The 22,346-nt window shown below is 39.4% G+C and overlaps 2 protein-coding genes across 4 annotated transcripts; one reads left to right on the forward strand and one right to left on the reverse strand.

Moving 5' to 3' along the window:
• Window positions 1-770: 770 nt before the first annotated feature.
• Window positions 771-3,299, forward strand: LOC104608009 (putative inactive receptor kinase At1g27190). The gene has a single exon (XM_010273843.3). It carries the CDS (start codon window positions 1,066-1,068, stop codon window positions 2,896-2,898), a length of 1,833 nt encoding a protein of 610 aa, XP_010272145.1. The 5' UTR covers window positions 771-1,065; the 3' UTR covers window positions 2,899-3,299.
• Window positions 3,300-8,626: 5,327 nt separating this feature from the next.
• Window positions 8,627-21,087, reverse strand: LOC104608010 (serine/threonine-protein kinase AtPK2/AtPK19-like). 3 transcript variants are annotated; one of them, XM_010273845.3, is made up of 6 exons: window positions 20,137-21,087; window positions 11,861-11,943; window positions 11,655-11,775; window positions 11,347-11,520; window positions 9,206-9,313; window positions 8,627-9,126 (listed from the first exon to the last, which is right to left on the reverse strand). In XM_010273845.3, the coding sequence occupies exons 1-6, from the start codon at window positions 20,734-20,736 to the stop codon at window positions 8,836-8,838; spliced, it is 1,377 nt and encodes a 458-aa protein (XP_010272147.1). In that variant the 5' UTR covers window positions 20,737-21,087; the 3' UTR covers window positions 8,627-8,835. The 3 variants fall into 3 exon arrangements, with proteins under 3 accessions (XP_010272147.1, XP_010272148.1, XP_088759295.1); XM_088903169.1 differs by lacking the exons at window positions 8,627-9,126; window positions 9,206-9,313 and adding an exon at window positions 10,934-11,196 and having other exon boundaries at window positions 20,137-21,081; XM_010273846.3 differs by lacking the exons at window positions 11,655-11,775; window positions 11,861-11,943 and having other exon boundaries at window positions 20,137-21,081.
• Window positions 21,088-22,346: the final 1,259 nt, after the last annotated feature.

Raw genomic sequence — 22,346 nt, forward strand, 5'->3', positions numbered from 1 at the left:
AATTTATATCTATTGGAGTGAAATCGCTACCATTTCATTTGAATATTTAGCCAGCAAGGATATAGGACTTCAATGTCATATTTAGAAAATTAATCGAATTTAAGGGGATATTTATCAATAATAAAGGGGGAACTTGTTAATTTTATCAAAAATGAAAATTCGTAAGTGTGGTCCAATGGCATATGCTGCAGTGCTGCATGCTTTATTTTTGCCTTGTTTTTATTATTTTACGTGGACGCGTGTCCCAATGCACACACCCAATTAAAGGGAGCTTGTAAAGTTGTAGCCTTCGCCCTTCGTACTGTTACTACTACTCGATGGTTGTTGATAACTTGAAACGAGATAAGACGCACAGAATTGCAAATATGAAGCGGATCACAACCCAATTAAAGGACCACTTTCGAAACCGAAACGGAAACAGTTTCCAAAAAATAACCCGGGGGTACTGGGATACTGCCATACTGGGGGGATTCCAGTTCCACCGAATTGAAATTCCATCCCCACACGAATGAAATGATGAAAAATTGAATGGGCTTTCGGTAATTTTGTACTTCCCAAATCCGAAACACTAGATTGGTTGTCTGAAAAGCAGCAAATATGGGACTCATTATGGTTCGTGAAAAGTGGGAACTTGAAAGAAGGAAAACAAAGTTTCAGTTTCGTCACGAACGGCCGAATCGGCAACCCCTCGGGTTTTTTTTTTTTTTTGATTAATTTAAATAAATAAATTCCTCAACAAAGAAGAAGAAACAGTCCACGTTTGATAGTCAAAGCTGTAATTATCAATTGCACCACATCGAATTCAACAAAAACAAGCCTAAACCCGAAGGCAAGATACATTCCAGTCCTTCCCTCAAGAGAGAAGACTCTCTATTTCTCTGCTTCTCTCTCTCTCTCTCTCTCTCCTGATTTCAGAACTGAAGTCAATTCGCCGCTCATACTTCTGTTCTTCGACTACTCGCCACCATCAAAAACTGCCATCGGATCATTCTATAGATTTTGAAACCCTAGCCCCAACCTGAACTGCTCGAGGACGAGGAGAAGAGAGTCTTCCTCCCTTTCGCCATGGTGAGATCGAGAGATCGATCCCAGCTGTTTCTTCTCCTCCTCTCCGCCATGATTTTCGCCTCTATGGCTATAGAGGACGATGTGAAGTGCCTTACTGGCGTCAAGAATTCGCTCAGTGATCCTCAAGGAAAGCTCAGTTCTTGGATTTTTTCCAATAACTCGGTCGGTTTCCTTTGCAAGTTCGTCGGCGTCTCGTGCTGGAACGAGAGGGAGAATCGTCTCATCCGACTCGACCTCCCTACAATGAATCTCGCCGGGCAGATCCCCGATTCTTTGCAGTACTGTCAGAGCCTCCAGGGTCTCGATCTCTCCGGTAACAAACTTTCTGGTCAGATCCCTTCTCAAATTTGCACCTGGATGCCCTACCTCGTTACCCTAGATCTCTCCAACAACGACTTCTCTGGTCCGATCCCTCCTGAGCTCGTCGATTGCAAGTTTCTCAATAGTCTTAATCTTGCCAACAATCGTCTCTCCGGTTCAATCCCTTATGAGCTCTCCCGTCTTACTCGTCTCAAGAAGTTCTCGGTTGCTAATAACCGTCTCTCCGGTACGATTCCCTCCTTCTTTTCCGATTTCGATGCCGTTGGCTTCGACGGCAACAACGGGCTCTGCGGTAGGCCTCTTGGGTCCAACTGTGGTGGTTTGAGCAAGAAAAATCTCATCATTATCATTGCTGCTGGCATTTTTGGTGCCACTGTCTCTTTGCTGCTGGGTTTCGCACTTTGGTGGTGGTGCTTTGTTAGGTCAAGTCGTCGCCTTCGCAGGAGGAAGTATGGGACTGGAAAATATGAAGATAGCAGTTGGGTGGAGCGCTTGAGGGCTCACAAGTTTGCTCAGGTTTCGTTGTTCCAGAAACCCCTTGTGAAGGTCAAGTTGGCGGATTTAATGGCAGCTACCAATAATTTTGATCCAGAAAACATTATCATCTCCACAAGAACTGGTATTTCCTATAAGGCAGTTCTGTCGGATGGGTCGGCCCTTGCCATTAAGCGTCTCAACACTTGTAAGCTCACTGAGAAGCAATTCCGCTCTGAGATGAACAGATTAGGGCAGCTTAGGCACCCGAATTTGGTACCCCTTCTGGGTTTCTGCGTAGTAGAAGATGAGAGACTTTTAGTTTATAAACACATGCCTAACGGAACTCTGTATTCTCTGTTGCACGGTTCTGCCATTACAAACACTGAGCACAATTCGTTGGATTGGCGAACGAGGCTTAAGATTGGCAAGGGTGTGGCGAGGGGCCTCGCTTGGCTTCATCACGGCTGCCAACCCCCTTTCCTGCACCAGAACATAAGTTCCAATGTAATTCTCCTTGACGAAGACTTCGATGCTCGGATTACTGATTTCGGACTCGCAAGGCTCATGAGTTCTGCTGATTCTAACGATAGTTCTTTCGTCCATGGGGATTTCGGAGAGTTTGGTTATGTGGCTCCCGAGTACTCGAGCACCATGGTTGCCTCACTGAAAGGAGACGTTTATGGGTTGGGCATAGTGCTTCTGGAGTTGGTGACTGGACAAAAGCCACTTGAAGTAAGTAAAGCTGAGGAAGGGTTCAAGGGCAATCTTGTAGATTGGGTCAATCTGCTTATAGGTTCTGGTCGAATCAAGGATGCCATTGACAGGTCTCTCTTTGGAAGGGGCTACGACGATGAAATTCTGCAGTTTCTGAGGGTTGCATGTGGTTGTGTGGTTTCTAGGCCCAAGGACAGATCTTCTATGTACCAGGTTTACCAGTCCTTGAAGAACATTGGTGAAGGCCCGGATAGTTCAGAACAGTTTGATGAATTTCCACTTATCTATGGTAAACAAGATCCAGACCATCAGGATTAACTTTGAGGGTGAATCTATGAGATGCTTGGAAAAGAATTTCAGGTTTTGAAGATTTGCAGTCTTACAGCATCAAAGCATCATCTTATTACTAGGTTGTGCAGCCTTATTGAGTAAATGGTATGATTTTCAATTCACTAGGCTTTTCCTGTTACCATCCCCATTTGTTGGATTAAGTTGTATAATACAAGAAATTCCGTGGACTGTATCTTTCCCATCCCTGGAGAACCCCTTTCTCTCATTCTAGCAAAGGAACTTATTAAGGACTTTGATGATTGAAAAATGTACCTGCTAGAATTTTTAGAGATCCATGTTGGAGATTATTCCAGGAATTTTTATGCATTTCCATGTTGATATATTTTTTTTCTTTTGCTTAAGGGAAGCTTATTTATCATGCAACATAATCTCGATTTAACGTGATTATCTCTCTCTCCTTGATCTTATGAATGTTTATTTTTATCCTACTGCTTTATGATTCAATCATCTCTATTTTCATGCTATTAGATTCTATGATATTTAATGCATTCTCTAGGATCATTGGATTCTTTCACTATAAATGTTCAGATTGAAAACAAAACGGTGTTTGGCCTACCAAAACAAACTTGACTCCCTTTGCATGCTCCTATAGAATCTGATCCCATATGGTTCTCAATAAGTTTGTCTATCAAGATAATTTTACAGAACATATTATTTCATCACTGAGTATCCAACCTTATTAGTATTATCTTCTAGTGGTTTATTTTCCCTAAACATTGATCTTTGTGTCTTTGAGTTCAATCGATACCTTAAAGTCTCTGTACTTTGTGGCTATGCATGCTAAGCTTCAAATGTTGGGTCTTCACTGTTGCATCTTCCGTATCTGTAGGCTCAGTACCCCTAAAAGGAAAGAATGATGCATCAATGCCATCTAATAGGCATTTTCTGCCGTTCAATGATATCATGAAACAGGCAATAGAAAGATCAAAAGAAAAAACTTGTACCTGTAATCAGGCACAATAAGATGATTAGAACCATTTTGCTTGCTATACTTGCTAGGCAGAACAAATAAAATGTATCCAGAAAACAAGGACTGATGGGGGTCGTTTGATGACTGCCGATTTAGCTGAATGGGTTGCATATTGATTTGTTTTTTAGTGAATAGCATAGTCATATTAGTGGAAGTTGTAAACCTGGCATGCCATTCAACAATTGAGAACGTGTGCCCAACTTAAATACTTATTCACTAAAAGACAAGCTGAAAAGCCATTCGGTTCAGCCTATTCAGCTGTTTTCAAATGGTCCCTTCATCCCTTGGTGATTAACAACTACCTTGCCTTCTGTTAAGGCCACAGTAATTACTAAAGATTACATCCTGAGCCTGAAAAACATAATTGCCCGTGCAGGTCTAGTTATTTGGATCAAAAGCAATGTTACGTTACTTGAGGGTATTTCCTGTGGCATTTTATATTCGTTCTAGCCTATATTATTGTTAGTGAGTTAGAATACGAAGCAGTTACCGTTTCGGCCAGATTGGGAATTCTTTTAAACATAGTGAAGATTAGTAATGCTGTAATGCATTGACAATTGTTATCTTATGACCATTAGACAGTGGGGAGGGGGAGGGATGTATTTTGTATTTTGGTCCTGACACAAGTTTTGTTTGGAAGGGATATATTTGCCTGCTCTAATTTGCAGGTAATTGAATTTTCATGTTTGAATATTGTTCACTAGAACTAATGCTGCATGGACATTGCTTTGTTAAATGGATGGAATAATGCCTTGTGTATGCAATATTTTTCTTTTCCCCCCTCTGTTCTGTGTTTAACATAAATGAACAGCTAATACATATTCTAATAATAGAATGTGACCAAGTACTGAAGGTTTACTGTTAAGACCTTTTCAGTCTCTACCGGCACAATGCAACCCTTTAAAAGCAGAGCTTTTAGCCTTCATCCAAGGCTTAACGTCTGTTTTCCATGCAAGGATGGACAGATTTAATAGTAAAGCGCGACTGTCAAACAGAATATCACGGAAAACTGAAGATATAATAATTCCTTGGGCTTTATAGATATCATTAGTGAGACGGGCACAAGCCCTAGGTAACAATCAATTGTACTATTATTGTAGTGCTGTCAATTGTCAAAGTATCAATGGGTCGGGTCGGGTCTTTGCCGAGTCCGGATTCCTCCTCACAGCTAGATCTCATAGCACTTGAGCCATGAAAATGAAAAACATACGAGTAGACGTTCCTGATGCGCAGCCACCAGGGGCTGTGAGGTGGGTGTAAGGACCAATTCTGAGGAAACCCTTACTGGTTCAGTGCCTGCCTGCTGGCTGCTGTGTAGATACATACCTGCTCTGCTCTAAACACGGTTCCAAAACCTATATATTTAACAGCTCTACCCCCTATAATTTCACCACAGACAGACCAGACCTACTAATTAATAATATTACAGTTACAGGTATATATCATACGAAAAATAATAGGTATTTTAAAAGATATAAATGGACTGGGGTATCTTTGTAATACGCCGTAATTACAATTATACACATTTCCGGATCGAGTCTTAATCCGTTTGGAACAACCAAAACCGATGCTGCCCCAATTATATAAAGCATATCCAGATTCCAGACTGCCCGATCTGGATCTGTTACTTGGGTTGGATCGGTTCGGCCCTGAGTTTGCCCGATCCATTAACTGCCCTGTTCTACCGAGTGCCTAGGACTGTAGCTGTCTTCTTGTTCTTTTTTTCTTTTTTCTGTCATATCCAAAAACAAAAGCCCCCCCCAACCCGGATGCAGTTGTCTTGACTGATGCTCTAACAAAAGCAGGGGAAACAAGAAAGTGTTTTGATTCGGGAATGCCTGGGCCGGCCGGCATTGAATGTGTAGATTTTTCTTTATTTAAAGTCAAGGTGTACTTTGTATGCTTACTATTCCAACTTCCAACATAGGGGCTTTCCTTCCATTGAATAAAATCACTTCTCTTCTTTATAGATAATAAATAAATAAATAAAAGTGGGTGTTCGACAACTTGATTTTGCTTTTCAAATTTCTGATGTCAGTTATTTTTGTTTTCAAAAACGAAAGCAACTATGTTGTGGAACAGCCCTAAATAAAACAAATACTAATAAGCCTACTTCTATATGTATAATCTGCTATGATTCAACAGAGTCGGTAGTAAAAAGTGTCCCATAATTTCTGCCCCAGGAGACAGGAGTAGTTTTAACTTTTAACTTCCGAATGAATTCCTCCAAAAGCAGGCTTTAGCTTGATTAGTATTGTAGATGAATTGAGATGAGTGGATACCTCTGTCGCTGATGCTTAATTAGGATATGTATGTGATTACTTATTTGGTACCTTAAAATGGCTACGTCAGATAAGAAGTTTCTCATTATTCCATTTTCTTTGAATAGATGGGGGATTTAGGAGTTGGATTTTGGAAGTCTTGGTTGGACAATCAATCGTGAAAAAAGAGAAAGAAAGAGAAAAAAACAATAAAAAAGTGATAGCGTACGGAGGCCACAGGTGTTGTCTGGCCGTGCCTCGTGATTTTAGAGTTTGGAGTAAATCTTTTGTGCCAAGTTTGCAGCAGCACATGCAATGTTTTGATCGTCCATGTCTCGCTGATGGAGTGGTTTGGAATTGGAATAAATGGGATTTCACTTGGGACTGGGAGGCAGGCCTCCAGACTCCCAAGAGAAGGTAATATTAATTCAGATCTAATTCCAATAAAAAGGAAGCACATTCTGACACTGGGAACGTGGTGTATATTGTGGGATTATTATCTTTTAAGGAGCGAGTACTGATACTACTGAGGGCTGAGTAGATAAGAGTAGTGTGGAGGATGATGCATGGGCGATGGCTATTGGTAATTTGGTTACTTTCATTCTATTTCCGACAGTCGGACAGTCGACACCATTAATGTTTTTCTCGATCATTCTTGTTACGTCATTGATAAGACAAAAAAGAAACGGATTCTCACTTGTATTGTAGGCTCCATTTGATTGCACGTAAAATGAATTATTTCTGCCAAAACAAAATAATATAATGCTATTTTGGTTTCATGTAAAATGACTGAAAATTTTTATCAGAAAATCGTAGGCTCCATTTGGCAGTGTTAACGAAATTTACCAAGTTAAGCCGAATTCCACACTCACACCACTTATCCCAGTCTAGGCTCTAGGGATAGGGATTTGTTTCCTTCGCTTCTTATACCAAGGTAACAACCACTACTGCTCCCTCAGATATCAAATATAACGTAAGAGAATCATTTTCCGTTACTCTTCTTTTATTTCCCTCTCTCAAGTCTGAACAAGTACTGGAGCATCATCTGTTTTCTTTCCTCCTCTCTCAACATCAATGGAAAAGGACGGTTTGTCACGAAGAAACACCAGCGTCGTGGTTCCAAACGATATGGATGAAGTTGAGCAAAAGTGATGACATCAACCATCCGCATTACCCATGTGCAATGAAAAGAAATTTCAGCTCTGCTCTGCATTAACTTTGTCGACCTGACTCCACACAATAAACATGAATGTTAAATTCATCCTTTACTCGTTTACAATTTTACAATGGAGCCCCACTTCTCCCGTTTGTTTCAATTTTGGCATAGAATATCTCACAGACTTCTTTTTTTTTTCTTACTAATTACATCAAAAGGAGGGGGGGCAGAAATAATAGCTGAAAATGAAATAGTTTCCTCTTAGAAATTTTACATCCAGTTTACAGAGAAAACTAAAGCAGCCTTCTTCTTATACCCACACCAACTAAGGCTGCGCTTGAAAATGATGCAAAGAAGTGTGAATGCAAATAAGTGTAAAATGATTCGTATAAATTGTAAAATTGGATTAGTTTTGCATTGACAAATTTATCTTCTTACCAAATAGATTTTTAGCTGTAATGGATGCAAACGATTCAGAAGCCCACTTGAGTGCAAATTTACTTCTTTCTTATTGATGTACTTTTACATCTTATTATCATTGTAAATATAGCATTGGTCTTTCATTTGTCAATGCATAAATGTAATGTTGTCAAATACAGACAAAAATGAACCAGAATGCAAATTTACACTCTATTTGCATCGTTTCCAAACGCAACTAAAGGTTTAAGTATGGAGCAAAAACATAACAAAACAAAGAAAAGGAAAATTGTGGGGATGGATGAAAATTCAAAACCAATCAAAGATTGAATTGACTTGTGTCTGCTAAGGTGGGGGCCATCCAACGGCGGGTCTCCGACTCTTCCATGTGGGTAAAGCGTACAACCAACGGAACATCCCTTCCCCAAGCCAGAATTATGAACGACTTTTGTACCCTACAAGTGGATGCATTTGTCATTTGCCCTACATGTGCATGTGGATGTGCATGTGCACAGCAAATCTGCTCTCTCCCCTCTCCCCTTTCCCCTCCCAAGATTGAGAATTGATTGATTTCTCCTCTAGGTTCCAACATAAATGTCCAGCTCAAACATCATCATCATCATCCCTTCCTCTGCCTGACAGTTGTATATTGTATTGGTCAAAAGAATCTGCCAACAGATGATCTTAAGTTTTTGGATTATTTTCCATCTTTTCAGCAGATCACCTAAAGAGCGTATGACTCCCTCCACGCCAGCATCCACCTTTGCCAGGTCTTCATGAAATCCCTCCAACTCCATGAATCTCATCATCATCATCAATTAGCTCACCTTCGCATATTCAGTGTAACTTACCATCCACAATGACCCTACGGCGAATTTGGTTGGCAGATCATGCTGTTAAATCTCACTCTTTTAAATTTCTATCAAACAGTTGTCAACAATCTACAATCTTGAAATCCATGTCTGTTAAAGAAGAAAATCATGGTACAACATTACACACAAGACACCTTTTTCCAAAATAAATACTAGCTCACAGCTCTGCCTAAAAGTGTGTATCTTTTGTGTCAGTACTTTTATTTCTTCATTTGGTGAAGTGTTCACCTAGCTTGCTCCTTGGAGCCAAGGAGCAGGTGCGACGTAAGTATAACCCCTGAAGTGTTCACCAGTTGTTGTTGGTGTAGGAGCAGGGGAGTCGTCTGCAGGCATTTCCGTCCAGCACTTGTCAAAGTTGGCGGTGCAATCTCTTCCATTCACATTTGGCTTGAACTTGGGTTCCAATTGTCTAGCCTCCAACTTCTTCCAGTTAATGGGTCGAAACCATTTATGGTTTTTTATTTCATCACTTCCACTTGGGCCGCTGCCTAACCTCTTCGATGGTTCCTTTTGCAGTAGCTGGAAAAATACACACACATTAGATGTTCCTGCCCCCTTTTCAAAAAATACATGCACCCAAGCACTAGCATCTGCTTACCCCTTTAAGTAAAGAATGAGCTTCACTGCTTAAGAATGGCGGGAGCTTCACTTTTTCTCTGATGATTCTCTGTTGAAGCTTTTGTCTGTTTGCATGCGTGAAGGGTGGCTGAGAGAATAAACCCGGTTTCAATGTTAATTAGAGCAACAATCACTCAACTTTTAAAGTTAAGAACAAGTGCTTGCTAGATCCTTTTGTAGTTGTAGTGTTGTACTCTTTCCCAAACTGAGCTTCGGTTTGGGAAGAGTACAAAAACTACAAATACAAATATGTACAGTGCAAAACCTTGTATATAGTATTTGTAAACCTTGTATTTGCACTGTATATATTTGTATTTACACTCTTTCCAAACTGAGCCAGGATAATCTACTGATATCTGATGGCACAACACAATATGTTGGCTTGCAGGTACTTGGAATCCCATCACATAATACTCCATGGAATACATCCCAGAGAACATCAAAATCATGTTAACTCCAACCTACTCATTTTTGGCTTTCCATATATTCTTCATCACCGTCAAAAAGAATGAACTGGGGATGCAACTCAGGCTAGATTTGAACTAATTCAAGCCGGACCCTGGGTCTGAAATCTCAACCCTAAAAAAACCCAGCACATGGTACAAAGCTCCACAAATTTCTCAACCCTACCCAAACTTTCAGCACTATCTTCCAACTTAAGCTTAAAAGAACACACACAGACGAAAGTTACTTGTATGACAGTGAAAAGAATGCTGCAATTTAAGAATGAGAAAGATAAAGAGGAAAGCCCACCCAGATTGAGAAGAAAAAGCATTTTGCGTATCTATGAAAATAACACAATTTATGAAAACAGGTAATAATCAGAACTTCAGAATACCAAACATGAGTGGTAGAAAAAAAAGGGGAAGGGGGGATGGAGCTGTACAGAAAGAGGCAATAAAATATTAACTACTACAAGTTTTTACCAATCGGTGTAAATAATCAAGCAGAGTGATCCAATCAGCACATGAATGGGCCATGAATCTATGGGATCTTTGACCAGTTTCGATCAGTGTTTTAAAAGGCATGAGAGGCGTATGCCTGGAGGAACGCCTCCAGGCAAGGCACTCCCAAAACACCCTGAGGCGTATGCCAGAGGCGCTGACACTTCTGAGGCGTACGCCTCTTGCGCTTTTTTCATGAGGCATGCTAGAGGTGTACGCCTCATGCACCTCATGCACATCTGATATAAAAAGACAAAAAAATAGAAAAAAGAAAAAAAGGAAAGGAAAGCAAAGCAAAGGAAAAGAAAAGAAAGAGAAGAAAAAAAGATAGAAGGAAAGAAAAGGAAAGGAAAGGAAAGGAAAGGAAAGAAAAGATAAGGGGAAAGAAAGTGGTTTGCCCCCTACCCCTTTGGCTGGGGGGCTTCGACAAGACCCCCCCTTTCGATTAATGTTATGCATCTTTATTCTTCTTAATATAAAAGATTTTTATTAAAAATAAAGAAAAAATGAGATCCCCCCTTCCTCTTCATCCTCCTCCTAACCCCCTCCTCTTAAGGAGGCGTAAGCCTCCTTGTGTTCGGGAGGCTTACGCCTCTTGCGTTCTGAACTATACCTCACACCTCTGGGTAGTGGAACGCCTCGCGTCATGCCTCCGCATTTTAAAACATTGGTTTCAATTTCTTGCATTGGAATCATGTGGCAATTTGGTGCTTTTGCCTTTATGGACTCCCATAGAATAAGAATATCAAACCATTGAAAGCACAAAATGTATTGAAGATTGAATACATGCATTGCATTTAGACAGCAAACCAGAATGGTTCAGGTTGCGTTGGGCTGTTGAATGCCCTAAAACAAGTACAAACTAAGAGCACAAATCAATCCCACCCCATAAAAAAAATTGTGCTGTGCCAATAGGGTTCATGTTAAATCTGATCAAAATTCTAACCCAGGAGTAATAAATGCACCTGAACCAGACATGTTGGCCACATCCAGCAATTACTATTGTTGCACGATCTTTAGGATATATCTGGTATGTTGTATGTAATTCAAATTGGTCAACTTTCTATGCTCAAGTATACCTTAAGGATTCCAAGGATCATAAATATTGCCTAGTAAAACAAGTTTTGGCAAATCCAATGTACTTGAGAGAATCAAATTAATTAATGAGCATATTTACCTGCCCTGTTAACATTTCATACAATAATATGCCAATACTCCACCAATCTGCATCTTTGTTGTGGCCCTTTGATGATAAAATCTCTGGAGCCATATATTCAGTAGTTCCACACATAGAATTTGATCTGCTTGATTCTTCAATTTCCTTTGCTAGTCCAAAATCAGTTAGCATCACCTGTGTGATATAGATCCAGGTTATAATCATGAAACTAAGTCAAAATGAATAATAAGCAAATGAAGGAAGATCACATTCTATGACTTTTATGTATATGTCAGCAACAGCACTAGATGTATGGGCATGGCCCTTACATGCCCGTCAGCATCCATGAGAATGTTTTCAGGTTTTAGATCCCGATGCACGATCCCATTCTTGTGAAGATGTGAAACAGCAGAAACAATCTCGGCAGTATAAATTCTTGCCTGATCCTCACTACTCAAGACATACCCGAGAGCCAGAATCAAAATTTGTACAATTTAATCAAGACCAGTTGTTCAAAGGCTCAAAGGCAAGATACCTGAAAATCCCTTGTCGATACAGATGAAAGAATAGATGCCCTCCATTTATAAAATCCAAAATCAGATAGAGTTTAGACTTTGTCTGTAATCTCAATAAAAATAAGAATGATCAAACACTGAATAAATGACATAATACAGACAAAAGAAGTTTCAAAAGGAAGTCAGTTGTTAAGCATAAGCCAGTAAAGCAGGTAATCAACAGAAAAGAGGAACCAAGGGAGATAAAATATAACCAAGTGACAAACTTTTACGTCAAATCTGCATTCATAGTGTAAAACAATCTCTCACTTTCTTCCAACATCTGATTCTCCATATTCTTTGAGTTGGGACTTTGGGTTTCGTAGGGGTTTGAGGGATCATGAACTCTCCCGTGTCTCAGACCTTTTGTCACTACTGAAAGTGTTTTTCTGGACCCTTCTAGTTCTGATGTGAGACTTTGGTCTCCAAACCCAAAAGGTTACTTCACATGTGCTTCCTTCTTTAAGTCCCTTTACTCTCCCTTGGGACAAGTGGGTTTCTCAGCTAAGGAGATTTGGTCTAAACTTGTACCTCCTAAAATTATTATGTTCTGCTGGGAGATGTTCTATAGGAAAATCAACACTTCAGACTTATTGCAGAAGAGAAGGCCTTCTATGTGTTTGTCTCCTAATTGGTGTGTACTTTGCAGGGCTAATGGTGAGGATTGCTCTCACTTACTTTTAACCTGTTCATTTTCTGTTGCTATTTGGGGTTGGATCTTTGCTTTGTTTGGTTGCAGATGGAATTTGACCACAGCCATAGATCAGATCTTTGACCCTTCCTTCTTTGTGTGGCCCACAAAAATTGGTAAAATAATGTGGAGGAGCATTAGAGCTGCTGCTTTGTGGACAATTTGGGAAGAAAGAAATGTGAGGATATTCCAAGAGAACGAGAGAAATGTTCAGAATGTAAAGGATTGCATTATGACCGGGGCAATCCATTGGCTGAGATCATTAGATTCCTTTAAATTATATTCCCTTGACGACATGTGGAGGAACTGGATGGCTGTGGCTAGTAGCAGTAACAAAAAGAACAGGGTACCAGATGTGTGGGTACCTCCTTCAGAAGACTGGACAGAGCTGAATTTTGATGGTAGCAGCCAAGGAAATCCGGGTCCATCAGGGATTGGTGGGGTGCTGAGAGATAAAGATAGTAATATTTTAGCTTTATTCTCAGGCTCCGTGGGTATAGGAGACTCTATTAGAGCTGAGCTTCTAGCGGCAGTACAAGGCATTCAGATTGCGGACCAGTTAGGAGTTCAAAATTTGATTATTGAAGGAGATTCCAAAGTTGTGGGTTGGTTAAAAAATCCAGATTCAGTGATTTGGTGCTACAGGGATATTATGAGGAAAGCTAAGTGGTTTTCAGGAACATGAATGTTAATTATCAGTGGATAGGTAGAACAGCTAACACCATAGCGGATGGGTTAGCTAAACAAGGGGTATCAAGGGAACATTTATTCTGGGCAGCTTTGTAAATTTTTGTTACTAGTCTGAGGTAGTACATTATTGTTGTTGTGGAGAGGCACCAGCTCGTGCCTCTCCTTTGGGCAGGCTGTATTGTAATATCTTTTTGAACTTATTGAATAAAATTTCAATCATTTATCAAAAAAAAAATCTGCATTCATAGTGGAAAGATTCTTGCTAACCATTTTATGCTACTTAAATCGCCTCTTATAGAGTGAAGTACATCCTTCAACCTTAAGTCCATTCACCCCAAACTAGAGGTTTGAAAAGCATGAAGCTGGTCCACCATATTTCTTCCTCATTCATTCAAGGTGAAAGAACCCCTCCCCCCGCCCCAACATGCCCAAAAAAAAAAGCAAACTGACCAAAATATTGTGATTCAATCATTAGCCTCCATTTAATGGTCAGTGGTTTTCATATGTTCACATGGCTAGGAGGGGTTTACCTCTAATGCAGCCCAAGTCTTAACCCCCATGTTAATTAACATTTAATATGACTAAAACTCCTAAGAACCCTAACAAACAAGCCTATAAGTGCTCATTAACCACTATTTAATAATCCCTTTTGTTCTAGTATGCTTCATCCTATTATAGTGTTCAATGCTCCTACATCAGACTCCCCGGGTTGAGAATAATTTGTCCTTGAGTTTTGGCAACTCCATATGACCTTTTGGTTGGAAATTGATGGTGTAAACCTCCAATATGAATTCGAATTTCACCATGCCTTCTAGCTATTGAGACACAACTCTTACACTTGTAGTGTTCACTCGGAAATCTTTTGTCTGTCCTGATGTCACCTTTTTTGAGTCCGTACCATTCTTTTCAGGGCCTGAAGTACCGTCCTCTCCACCATTGGTTCCTCTTCCAGTTGGTGACCCCATTCCGGTTGTTCCTGTTATGGCTGAACCTTCACCTCCTCCTGTGTAGATTCCTACTGAATGGCCACCGATCCAACATGTGTATACTCATCAACAGACACTGGCACCTCCTCCGGCTTCTACCTCACCTGTGGATCCTGTCGTTGCTCCTGTCCCAGAACCTTCTAACCTTGATCTTCCCATTGTTTTACGGAAAGGTAAACTTAGGTGTACCCTACATCCCATTTCCTTTTATGTTTCTATCTCTCACCTTTCCACTTCACATCGCTAGTTTGTTTCTCTGTTGTCCTCTTATATTTATACCTAAGGATGTCTATGAGGCCCTTACTTCACCCGGGTGGCGTCAAGCAATAGAGGAGGAACTCTCTGCTCTTCAGCATACTCACACGTGGGAGCTCACCACTCTTTCTCCAAGTAAGCATGTTGTAGGTTGTAAATGGGTGTATACTGTTAAATATTTACCAGATAGTAATGTGGAGCGGTTAAAGGCTCGACTAGTTGCTAAAGATTATTCTCAGTTGTACGGAGTGGACTATATGGAAACCTTCTCTCATGTGGCAAAGATTGGTTCAGTTCATGTCTTAGTCTTCTTGGCGGTTATGCATGATTAGCCTCTGTTTCAGCTTCACATTAAAAATGCCTTCCGCCATGGTGACCTTGTGGAAGAGGTATATATGGAGCAACCACCAGGGTTTGTTGCTCAGGGGGAGGTTGGTAAGGTGTGTAGATTGAAAAAGGCAATTTATGGGCTGAAACAATCTCCTCGTGCTTGGGTTGGGAAGTTCAGTGAAGTAGTGAAAAACTTTGGAATGAAACAATGTCAAGTCGACCACTTAGTGTTCAACTATGATTCTAAAGCCGAAAAGATTTTATTAGTAGTCTATGTGGATGATATAGTCATAACTGGCAGTGGCAGGTTAAGGATTGACAAACTAAAGGCCTTTCTACAAGACCATTTTCAAATAAAGGATCTTGGGAAGTTGCAATATTTCTTGAGTATAGAAGCTACCAGGTTGAAACAAGGTGGGAATTTGTGCCAAAGAAAATATGTTCTTGATCTGTTGGATGAAACGGGATTGTTAGGTGCGAAACCAGTTGAAACACCCATCAAATCGAATGTTAGGTTGAGCAGTGATGCAGGTGAAATATTTGATGACCCTAGAAGATAATAGACAGTTAGTGGGAAAGTTGAACTACTTGACCATCACAAGACGAGACATCTCCTTTGTTGTTAGTGAGGTGAGCCAATTTATGCAGAATCCCCGGGTACCTCATTGGAATGCAGTCCTTAGAATTGTAAGGTACCTTAAGGGAGATCCAGGCCAATAAGTTATTGTACAAACCAGGAGGAAGACTTGAGATAGTTGGGTATATAGATGCCAATTGGGCAGGCTCAATGTCCGATAGGAGACCTACTACAGGTTATTGCACATTTCTTGAAGGAAACCTAGTGACATGGAAGAGTAAGAAGCAAATTATTGTGGCAAGGAGTAGTGTTGAAGCCGAATACAGAGCCATGGTACACACTACATGTGAGCTAGTATGGCTGAAAAATCTTCTACAAGAGATTGGATTCTCAATGGGCAGACCTATGAGATTGTACTGTGACAACCAAGTTGCAATCCACATCTCATCTAATCCAATCTACCATGAGAGAACAAAACACATAGAGGTTGATTGCCATTTTGTGAGGGAGAAAGTTCTTACTGGAGAGATAATCACAGAACACATGAGTTCAGGTGATCAATGGGCAGATTTATTTACAAAAGGTTTGAGCTCAAGGAGAGTGAACTATATATGTAACAAGCTGGGATTATATGACACGTATTCTCCAGCTTGAGGGGGAGTGTTAGAGCTGGTCAGGTAGATTAGTCATTTCATTATGGTTTAAGTTATATGATGATGTGACAATTCTATTTTGACTTTTGTAGTTCACTTGTTCCATACTTAAGTAGGGGCAATTTGGAGATTGTACACTAATTACATTATAATATAGATTATAGTTGACTAGTAGGGTTGAACCTCACTAGTTCGACAGCTTCCTTTCCTTCTTCTTCTTCCACTTCTTCTCTCTCTCTCTCTCTCTCTCTCTCTCTTTCTCTCAAAACAGAACTGGTTTGAAACCCTAAAACAGATCCTTAAAAACTTGTATAAAAAAGATGCAATCAAAACCTCCAACATGATAAGTGTTGTCTCTATTGCTTTGAAATTCGCTTAGGAAGATAGAAGATTCTTCATAAGCAATGGGTTCTTCATCAAAGATTGGAGAATTATCCTAATCAACATACACTTTCTCAATAAATTTTGTTGATAAGAATGGCCACATAAGATTGTCATCGAAATCTTCCAAGACTTTGCTCCATGAACAAAGTTGAACCAATAATAGCTGCCTATAGGAGTTTGTTTGAAGTTCTCTTCAAACATCAAGATTGACACCTTTCTTTCAACCTCTAGATAGTGATTGTAAAATTGAGGCATATGCTCCTCATAGACCTTATCATCTAGCTCTTCAAGCAGAGCACATTGATGAAGAGGGTTAGGGTTGACATCATCCTTAGAGGTGAGACCATCATCTGCACGACTTTGAGTTTCAAGGCATTGTAAATGCTGTCAAATGTTGTACTTGTCTTCTTAATTCTTCCATTTTGATATCTCAACGATTATGTTCCCACATTGGGGCATTAGCATTATTGGCACAGGCACGCCTTGGAGCCATCAGACCAATCTTTCCACAACCCAATGAATGACGTTGCTCTAATACCATCCAATGCAGCCCAAGTCTTCCACCAAGGACTAGGGGTGAAAGAACTTGAATGCTCTTTAGTATACATAGAGGATTAATAAAGGACATCAGAAAACACCCACATTTACTCAACTAAGCTCTAGGCTTCACCAACTCCAAAAGCTAGAGAGGAGGAGAAGGGGATAAGATAGCTCAAAAGCAAGGTTCAAAGTATTGATATGCCTTTGTGTATCATATCGGCAGAGATGTATCGGTACTTTGAATGATACTGCTTTTATTTTTTTTTTCAAGTTTCAGTTTTAAACATATTTTATATGTATTATTTTAAAAAATGGGTTCTCGAAAACACCTATAAACATGTGTATCGGGGACCAAAGATCTGATACAATATGCACGATATGGGACGTATCGTATCAATACTTTGAACCTTTCTCAAAAGCTACTCAAAGAAAGATTTCAACTCAAATTCTTGTATACAAAACTAACTTACTTAAGGCTACAACTTGTGGGTATTTATAGATGGAGAGATCCCCCTGTCTTCCTTGCTAAGCAAACCCTTAATCAATGCTTAATTACACCCTTTAACTATCTAACAATTAAATGCACGACTTCTAAGCTAAGAAAGTCTAGGTTCAATGCTACCTTAACCCCCATGTTAATTAACATTTAATATGACTAGAACTCCTAAGAACCCTTACAAATAAGCTTATAATGCTCATTAACCACTATTTAATAATCCCTTTTTTTAATATGTTTCATCCTATTGTAGTGTTCAATGCTCCTACATCAATCTCCTTGGTAACCAATTTATATGAACTATAAGATAAAGTTTGGCCTTCATTTCCACATCATCTGCTCATCTAGAATCAAAATATTTGATAAGTTGGAGAAGTTGAAATTCAACTTAATGGCTTGCATTATATTACAGTCTATTCGTAACCCAGATATGGCAAAAGATGCAGCTGAACAAGTTGTCAGGTACATATGCAAACTGAAAATTGAAGTAGCTGACATGATTCAGCACCCTTGTACAAGCATCCAGGTATCATAGATTCCAGTGGGGTGTAAATTTGGCTTTTTTCATGCTCCAGTTTCTCTTTAGCATAGTATCTGTGTTAGAAAAACATCTTGTAAATGTAATGGAGTTTACTGTTGTTAACCCATAGTTGTCAAGGCAAAAACCTAGGTAAGTAAGCATTTTGGGATAACCTTGTGCCTTATGGCCCTTACCTTGGTGTTTCCATATCGGATGTGTATTAATTTTATGTATAACACAGCCAAACCAGTCATATTACATAAATAAGGTAAAAGGGTGAAAACAGGTACCATAAAAGACCAATTTAGAAATAATACCGAAAAAAAGACCAATTTTGAAATTAGCCATAAAATGGTTTGGCTCTTCTTTTGTTCTTTTTTAAATCCTTTCCGAACATCTTCTCTTTATGTGACTAGAATAAAAGTCTGGCCTTTCAGTTTTCTTTTCCTTTCTCTGGAATTAACACAGTTTCATATTCTCTCTTACTCTGCTAATGAAAGAGAGAAATGCAAAGACCAGAGAAACAAGATGTCACCCAGCCTTGACTTAGCACCCTAATAACTTTGGCAATAACCCTTTTTCCTCACAAGAAACACAAGAAATGCTTCAAATGAGTCTTCTCATGGACACTGTATTTAAGCATGCCTCACCCTGAATGGTTGTACTTACACCAAAATAAATGTATAACAGTATAAGATACACAGTTTTGGCCTGAAACCACTGAATGGAATATCCCTTCTTCAAACCAGAAGGTTCTTCACCACCCGTATTTCCTCCCCTTCCTCGCAGAAAAGGGATTCACTTCCAAGAATGATGCATGATGTATGATGCAGGGTTACTTATTTTCTGTGTGCTTCTCTCACCCATTGCCAATTATAGCATTCTTTAATAGGCTAAAATGGTAAATAAAACACAGATATACAGATATGACATATCTTGAACCTGTATCCTTGTGCGGCAAATGGCAACTGAAACAGGAAAATGATAAAATAACAAATATAACATGTCTGGAAAAGTCACCTGAAAGACAAAGTTCTTTGTTTGTTTATTTATTTCTCATTAAGTGGACAGCAATTAGGAAGCACATAAAGGCTTGTCAGTAATGAAAAAATGTCTTGTTCTGAAATCTCCTTGACATTATGTTAGCTTTATGGTCATGTTTCAAATATGATCTAACCGATCAGCTACACCATTACTTGTTCTCAGATGTCACCATTATTCTTATCAACTGATATATCCATCAATAGGAAGAGTTGATTTATGATTTTTAATAAGCAGTCAAGTTTTAGCCCTCCACCAAACAATAAACGGATATGGACATGGATAAAGTGGAACCGCATACCAGGATTCAGGTAGTTTGGCCCTGGATGATAGGAATATGGATTGAAAGAGCTGAGTAGAATCAACCATGTAAGCTTCAGCATATCCCTTGGACTGCTTTCCCTAATTCATGCATCAAATCTATTTTTCCTTATGTAGTACTTGGCAACCTTCTATCAGAATCTGGAAACCCCGATCCTAAACCTACCCAATAGCATACTGCTGTAATAGAATATGTGGTTATGCATCAGACACTAGGATGGCCTAGAGGTACGCTGATTTGCCTGTACACTGAAACAAATCATCTTCTAAAGTTGACAACTGGGACCCAATTTACTGAAAACCGTATTCCAATTGGAGTGTATTAGGAGCTTGCTCAAAATGGGAGTTACAGTATGTTCCTACTGCTTAAAGATTATCCTCTAACTACTCATAAAAAAGATTATCCTCTAACTTGTTACAAATAAAAATCATCGTGCAAAGAAAGATCCCATAATTCAGAATTATTGAAAATTTTTTCATTTTTTTCCAATGTTAGATGAAGTGCATGAAATGAAACAAACATAACGTGTGGACGAATAGGCTCTACGCTTGGAACTCTACTCTCTTTTATTTTCATGGCTGTTTATCGATTTTGTAATATTTATTCGGGATATTTATTTGTCAATTTTAGTGTCCCACGATATGTCTTACACCATAACCAGCTTTCATATTTGCTTCTAACTGGAAAAAAAAAAAGTGCTGAAATATTCTTTCCCAAGACAAATCTTAATAAAAACGGACAAATTGAAATTACCTCAATTCAATCTTCCTACCTGGAAAGAGTATCGGAGCTGCACAATGAACGGATGCACCACCTTGGTGAGTATATCCCTCTCGCCCTTCATATAATCCACATGATTCTTCTTTATAATTGTATCCTTCTTCATCACCTTCATTGCAAAAATTCCATCGCCACCACCACCATTGTCCTTCTTCCTGACCTGAAAAACTTTACCGAAAGCTCCCTGCCCAATAACTCCCAAAATCTGAAAATCGCCGGGACCCATCTTATTAGTCAGAGACGCCTCCTCCTCTACTTTCTCCTTCAACTTCTCGGCATCAACATGTTCTTCTTCATTCTCTTCTTCTCCTTCAGAACCCTGTGAACAACTCTCTCCATCAACGACCTTAAACGGGAGGGAAGCCGAGTTGGCAAATCGAGGCGAAGGGCCCACAAACGAGTGGGATCGGCTGTATATTATTTCCGGGTCTCGAAGAAAAGGTGATGAAGCAGACTGTGAGGTTTGAGGGCCGAAGACATCTGAGAAATCGAAGTCCTCGCCAGGCGTCGATGTCGAAGATGGAATACTAAGTTTGTTGAGCTTCCCGGCGAGAATGGAATGGAGTGTTTTCTTCTGAACTGTGGAGGCCATCTTGTGATCTTAGAGAGATGGAAACCGAAATTGACAGTGCGAGAGAGTTGGAGAATTAAAAAAAAAAAAGATAAAAATCCCTAAAAAGAAGAAGAAGAAGATGATGATGAAGAAAAAATAACCAGAAACAAACAGAGGAAAATTTCAACAAAAACAACCATACAATAATAAAAGGAAGAAGAAGAAAAACCGGCCAAGAATTACTTCCAGGCGGTAAAGGAAGACAGTCGATTACATGGCTGCTAGCGCGGGGGGAGAAAGAAATGAGAGAATAGAAAAACCGAAACTGCTTAAAAAAAACAGGCTCCCGAAACCAAAGCCTCTGAGAGATACAAGGCAGAAAGCTACAATGAGGGCGCCTTGAGATTCAGGTGAACTCTTATTCCGCCACGTGTCTTGGCCAAGAGGATCGGGACCTGCTTTCTGATAGATGATCCCACGCTAACTAATAATAATCAAATGGACCAAGTTGGATGATTCCGATTATACATCTTTGATTAAAAAGTTACGAAGAAGGACACCCTCATTGTATCATTCTCTTTCTGCTTCCTAAATTCTATGACTCGCATTCTGATTGGTTAAATTGAATTGACCATATACAATGAGGGATTAGATAGCAGAAAATCTATGATGCCGGAAAGGAGAACGGGCTCTACCGGTTTAAGTATCCAATAAGGCACCAGGATGACCCCGACCCATGACCCATGACCCAGACCCATCCCATCCTGGACTTAACCCTTTTAGAAAGCAACAAGAGCCATTAGTTTTTCGGCTTTTGGAATATATTTATGGAATCTAGCTTGGACGGATCCTAGCTTAGGGCTGTAAATGGCATCCATTTGTTTGTCCCCATCCAATTAAGTCGATTCAAAATTTGAGGATGAAATATGGATCAATCCTTGACTTTATATTATCTTCACCCTTCATGCCTTATTCTGCTCTATTTAAAGTCATTTAAATTTATAATGAAAATGGTTTAGATGAATGAGAAAATTAGAAAATATAAGATTAATAAGTCATTCAATGGAACCCGGGAATAATTCCAATTAAGTGAGAGGATATATTTAGACGGTTTGATTATGTGCATAGGAAACCATCAACATCACTAATAATAAGAATAAGTGACTGAATTGTTAGAAATGGTAGGGAGTAGAAGGGATAGGGATAAACCAAAAAGGATTTAGGTAAAAATAATAAGAAATAACTCATGCGTTCAAAATTTAACAATGGACATGACCTTAAATAGAATGAAATGGTGAAGCAAGATTTTCTATCTCAAGCAAGATTCATGTAACTGATCCTATATAGTTGAGACAAAACTCGGATGATGATGTTGCTTTAAATGTGATAGGTCCAAATCTCATAGAAGTTATTTCGTTTTGCCCAACCTAAGCTTTCTAATGTATCAATGGATCTTGTTGTGCATCAAGATCAAGATAAGTTATATATGGGCAAATTTCTTAAATTGCCCCTACTGCTTAGCTAATTACAAATTATACCATTATTGTTTATATATTGTCTTGCACTATCTCTATTGTTTTTGACAATTGACTAGCTCTACCCCTATCGTTAGCATCCATTATTAGTATTTTGTCAAAATCTGTATACAT

The sequence above is a fragment of the Nelumbo nucifera genome, chromosome 4 (genome assembly GCF_055504915.1).
Source record: "Nelumbo nucifera cultivar China Antique chromosome 4, China Antique-T2T, whole genome shotgun sequence".
In the NCBI taxonomy this organism is placed as follows: Eukaryota; Viridiplantae; Streptophyta; class Magnoliopsida; order Proteales; family Nelumbonaceae; genus Nelumbo; species Nelumbo nucifera.

Bases quoted from the DNA above. Each gene is read 5' to 3' on its own strand.
- LOC104608010 (XM_010273845.3), bottom strand. From the start codon at position 20,736: ATGGCCTCCACAGTTCAGAAGAAAACACTCCATTCCATTCTCGCCGGG. The intron at 11,776-11,860 runs GTATCTTGCCTT...TGTCTTGAGTAG, and splicing joins TATCGACAAGGGATTTTCAG to TGAGGATCAGGCAAGAATTT. The intron at 11,521-11,654 runs GTAAGGGCCATG...TATATCACACAG, and splicing joins TCATGGATGCTGACGGGCAT to GTGATGCTAACTGATTTTGG.
- LOC104608009 (XM_010273843.3), top strand. From the start codon at position 1,066: ATGGTGAGATCGAGAGATCGATCCCAGCTGTTTCTTCTCCTCCTCTCC.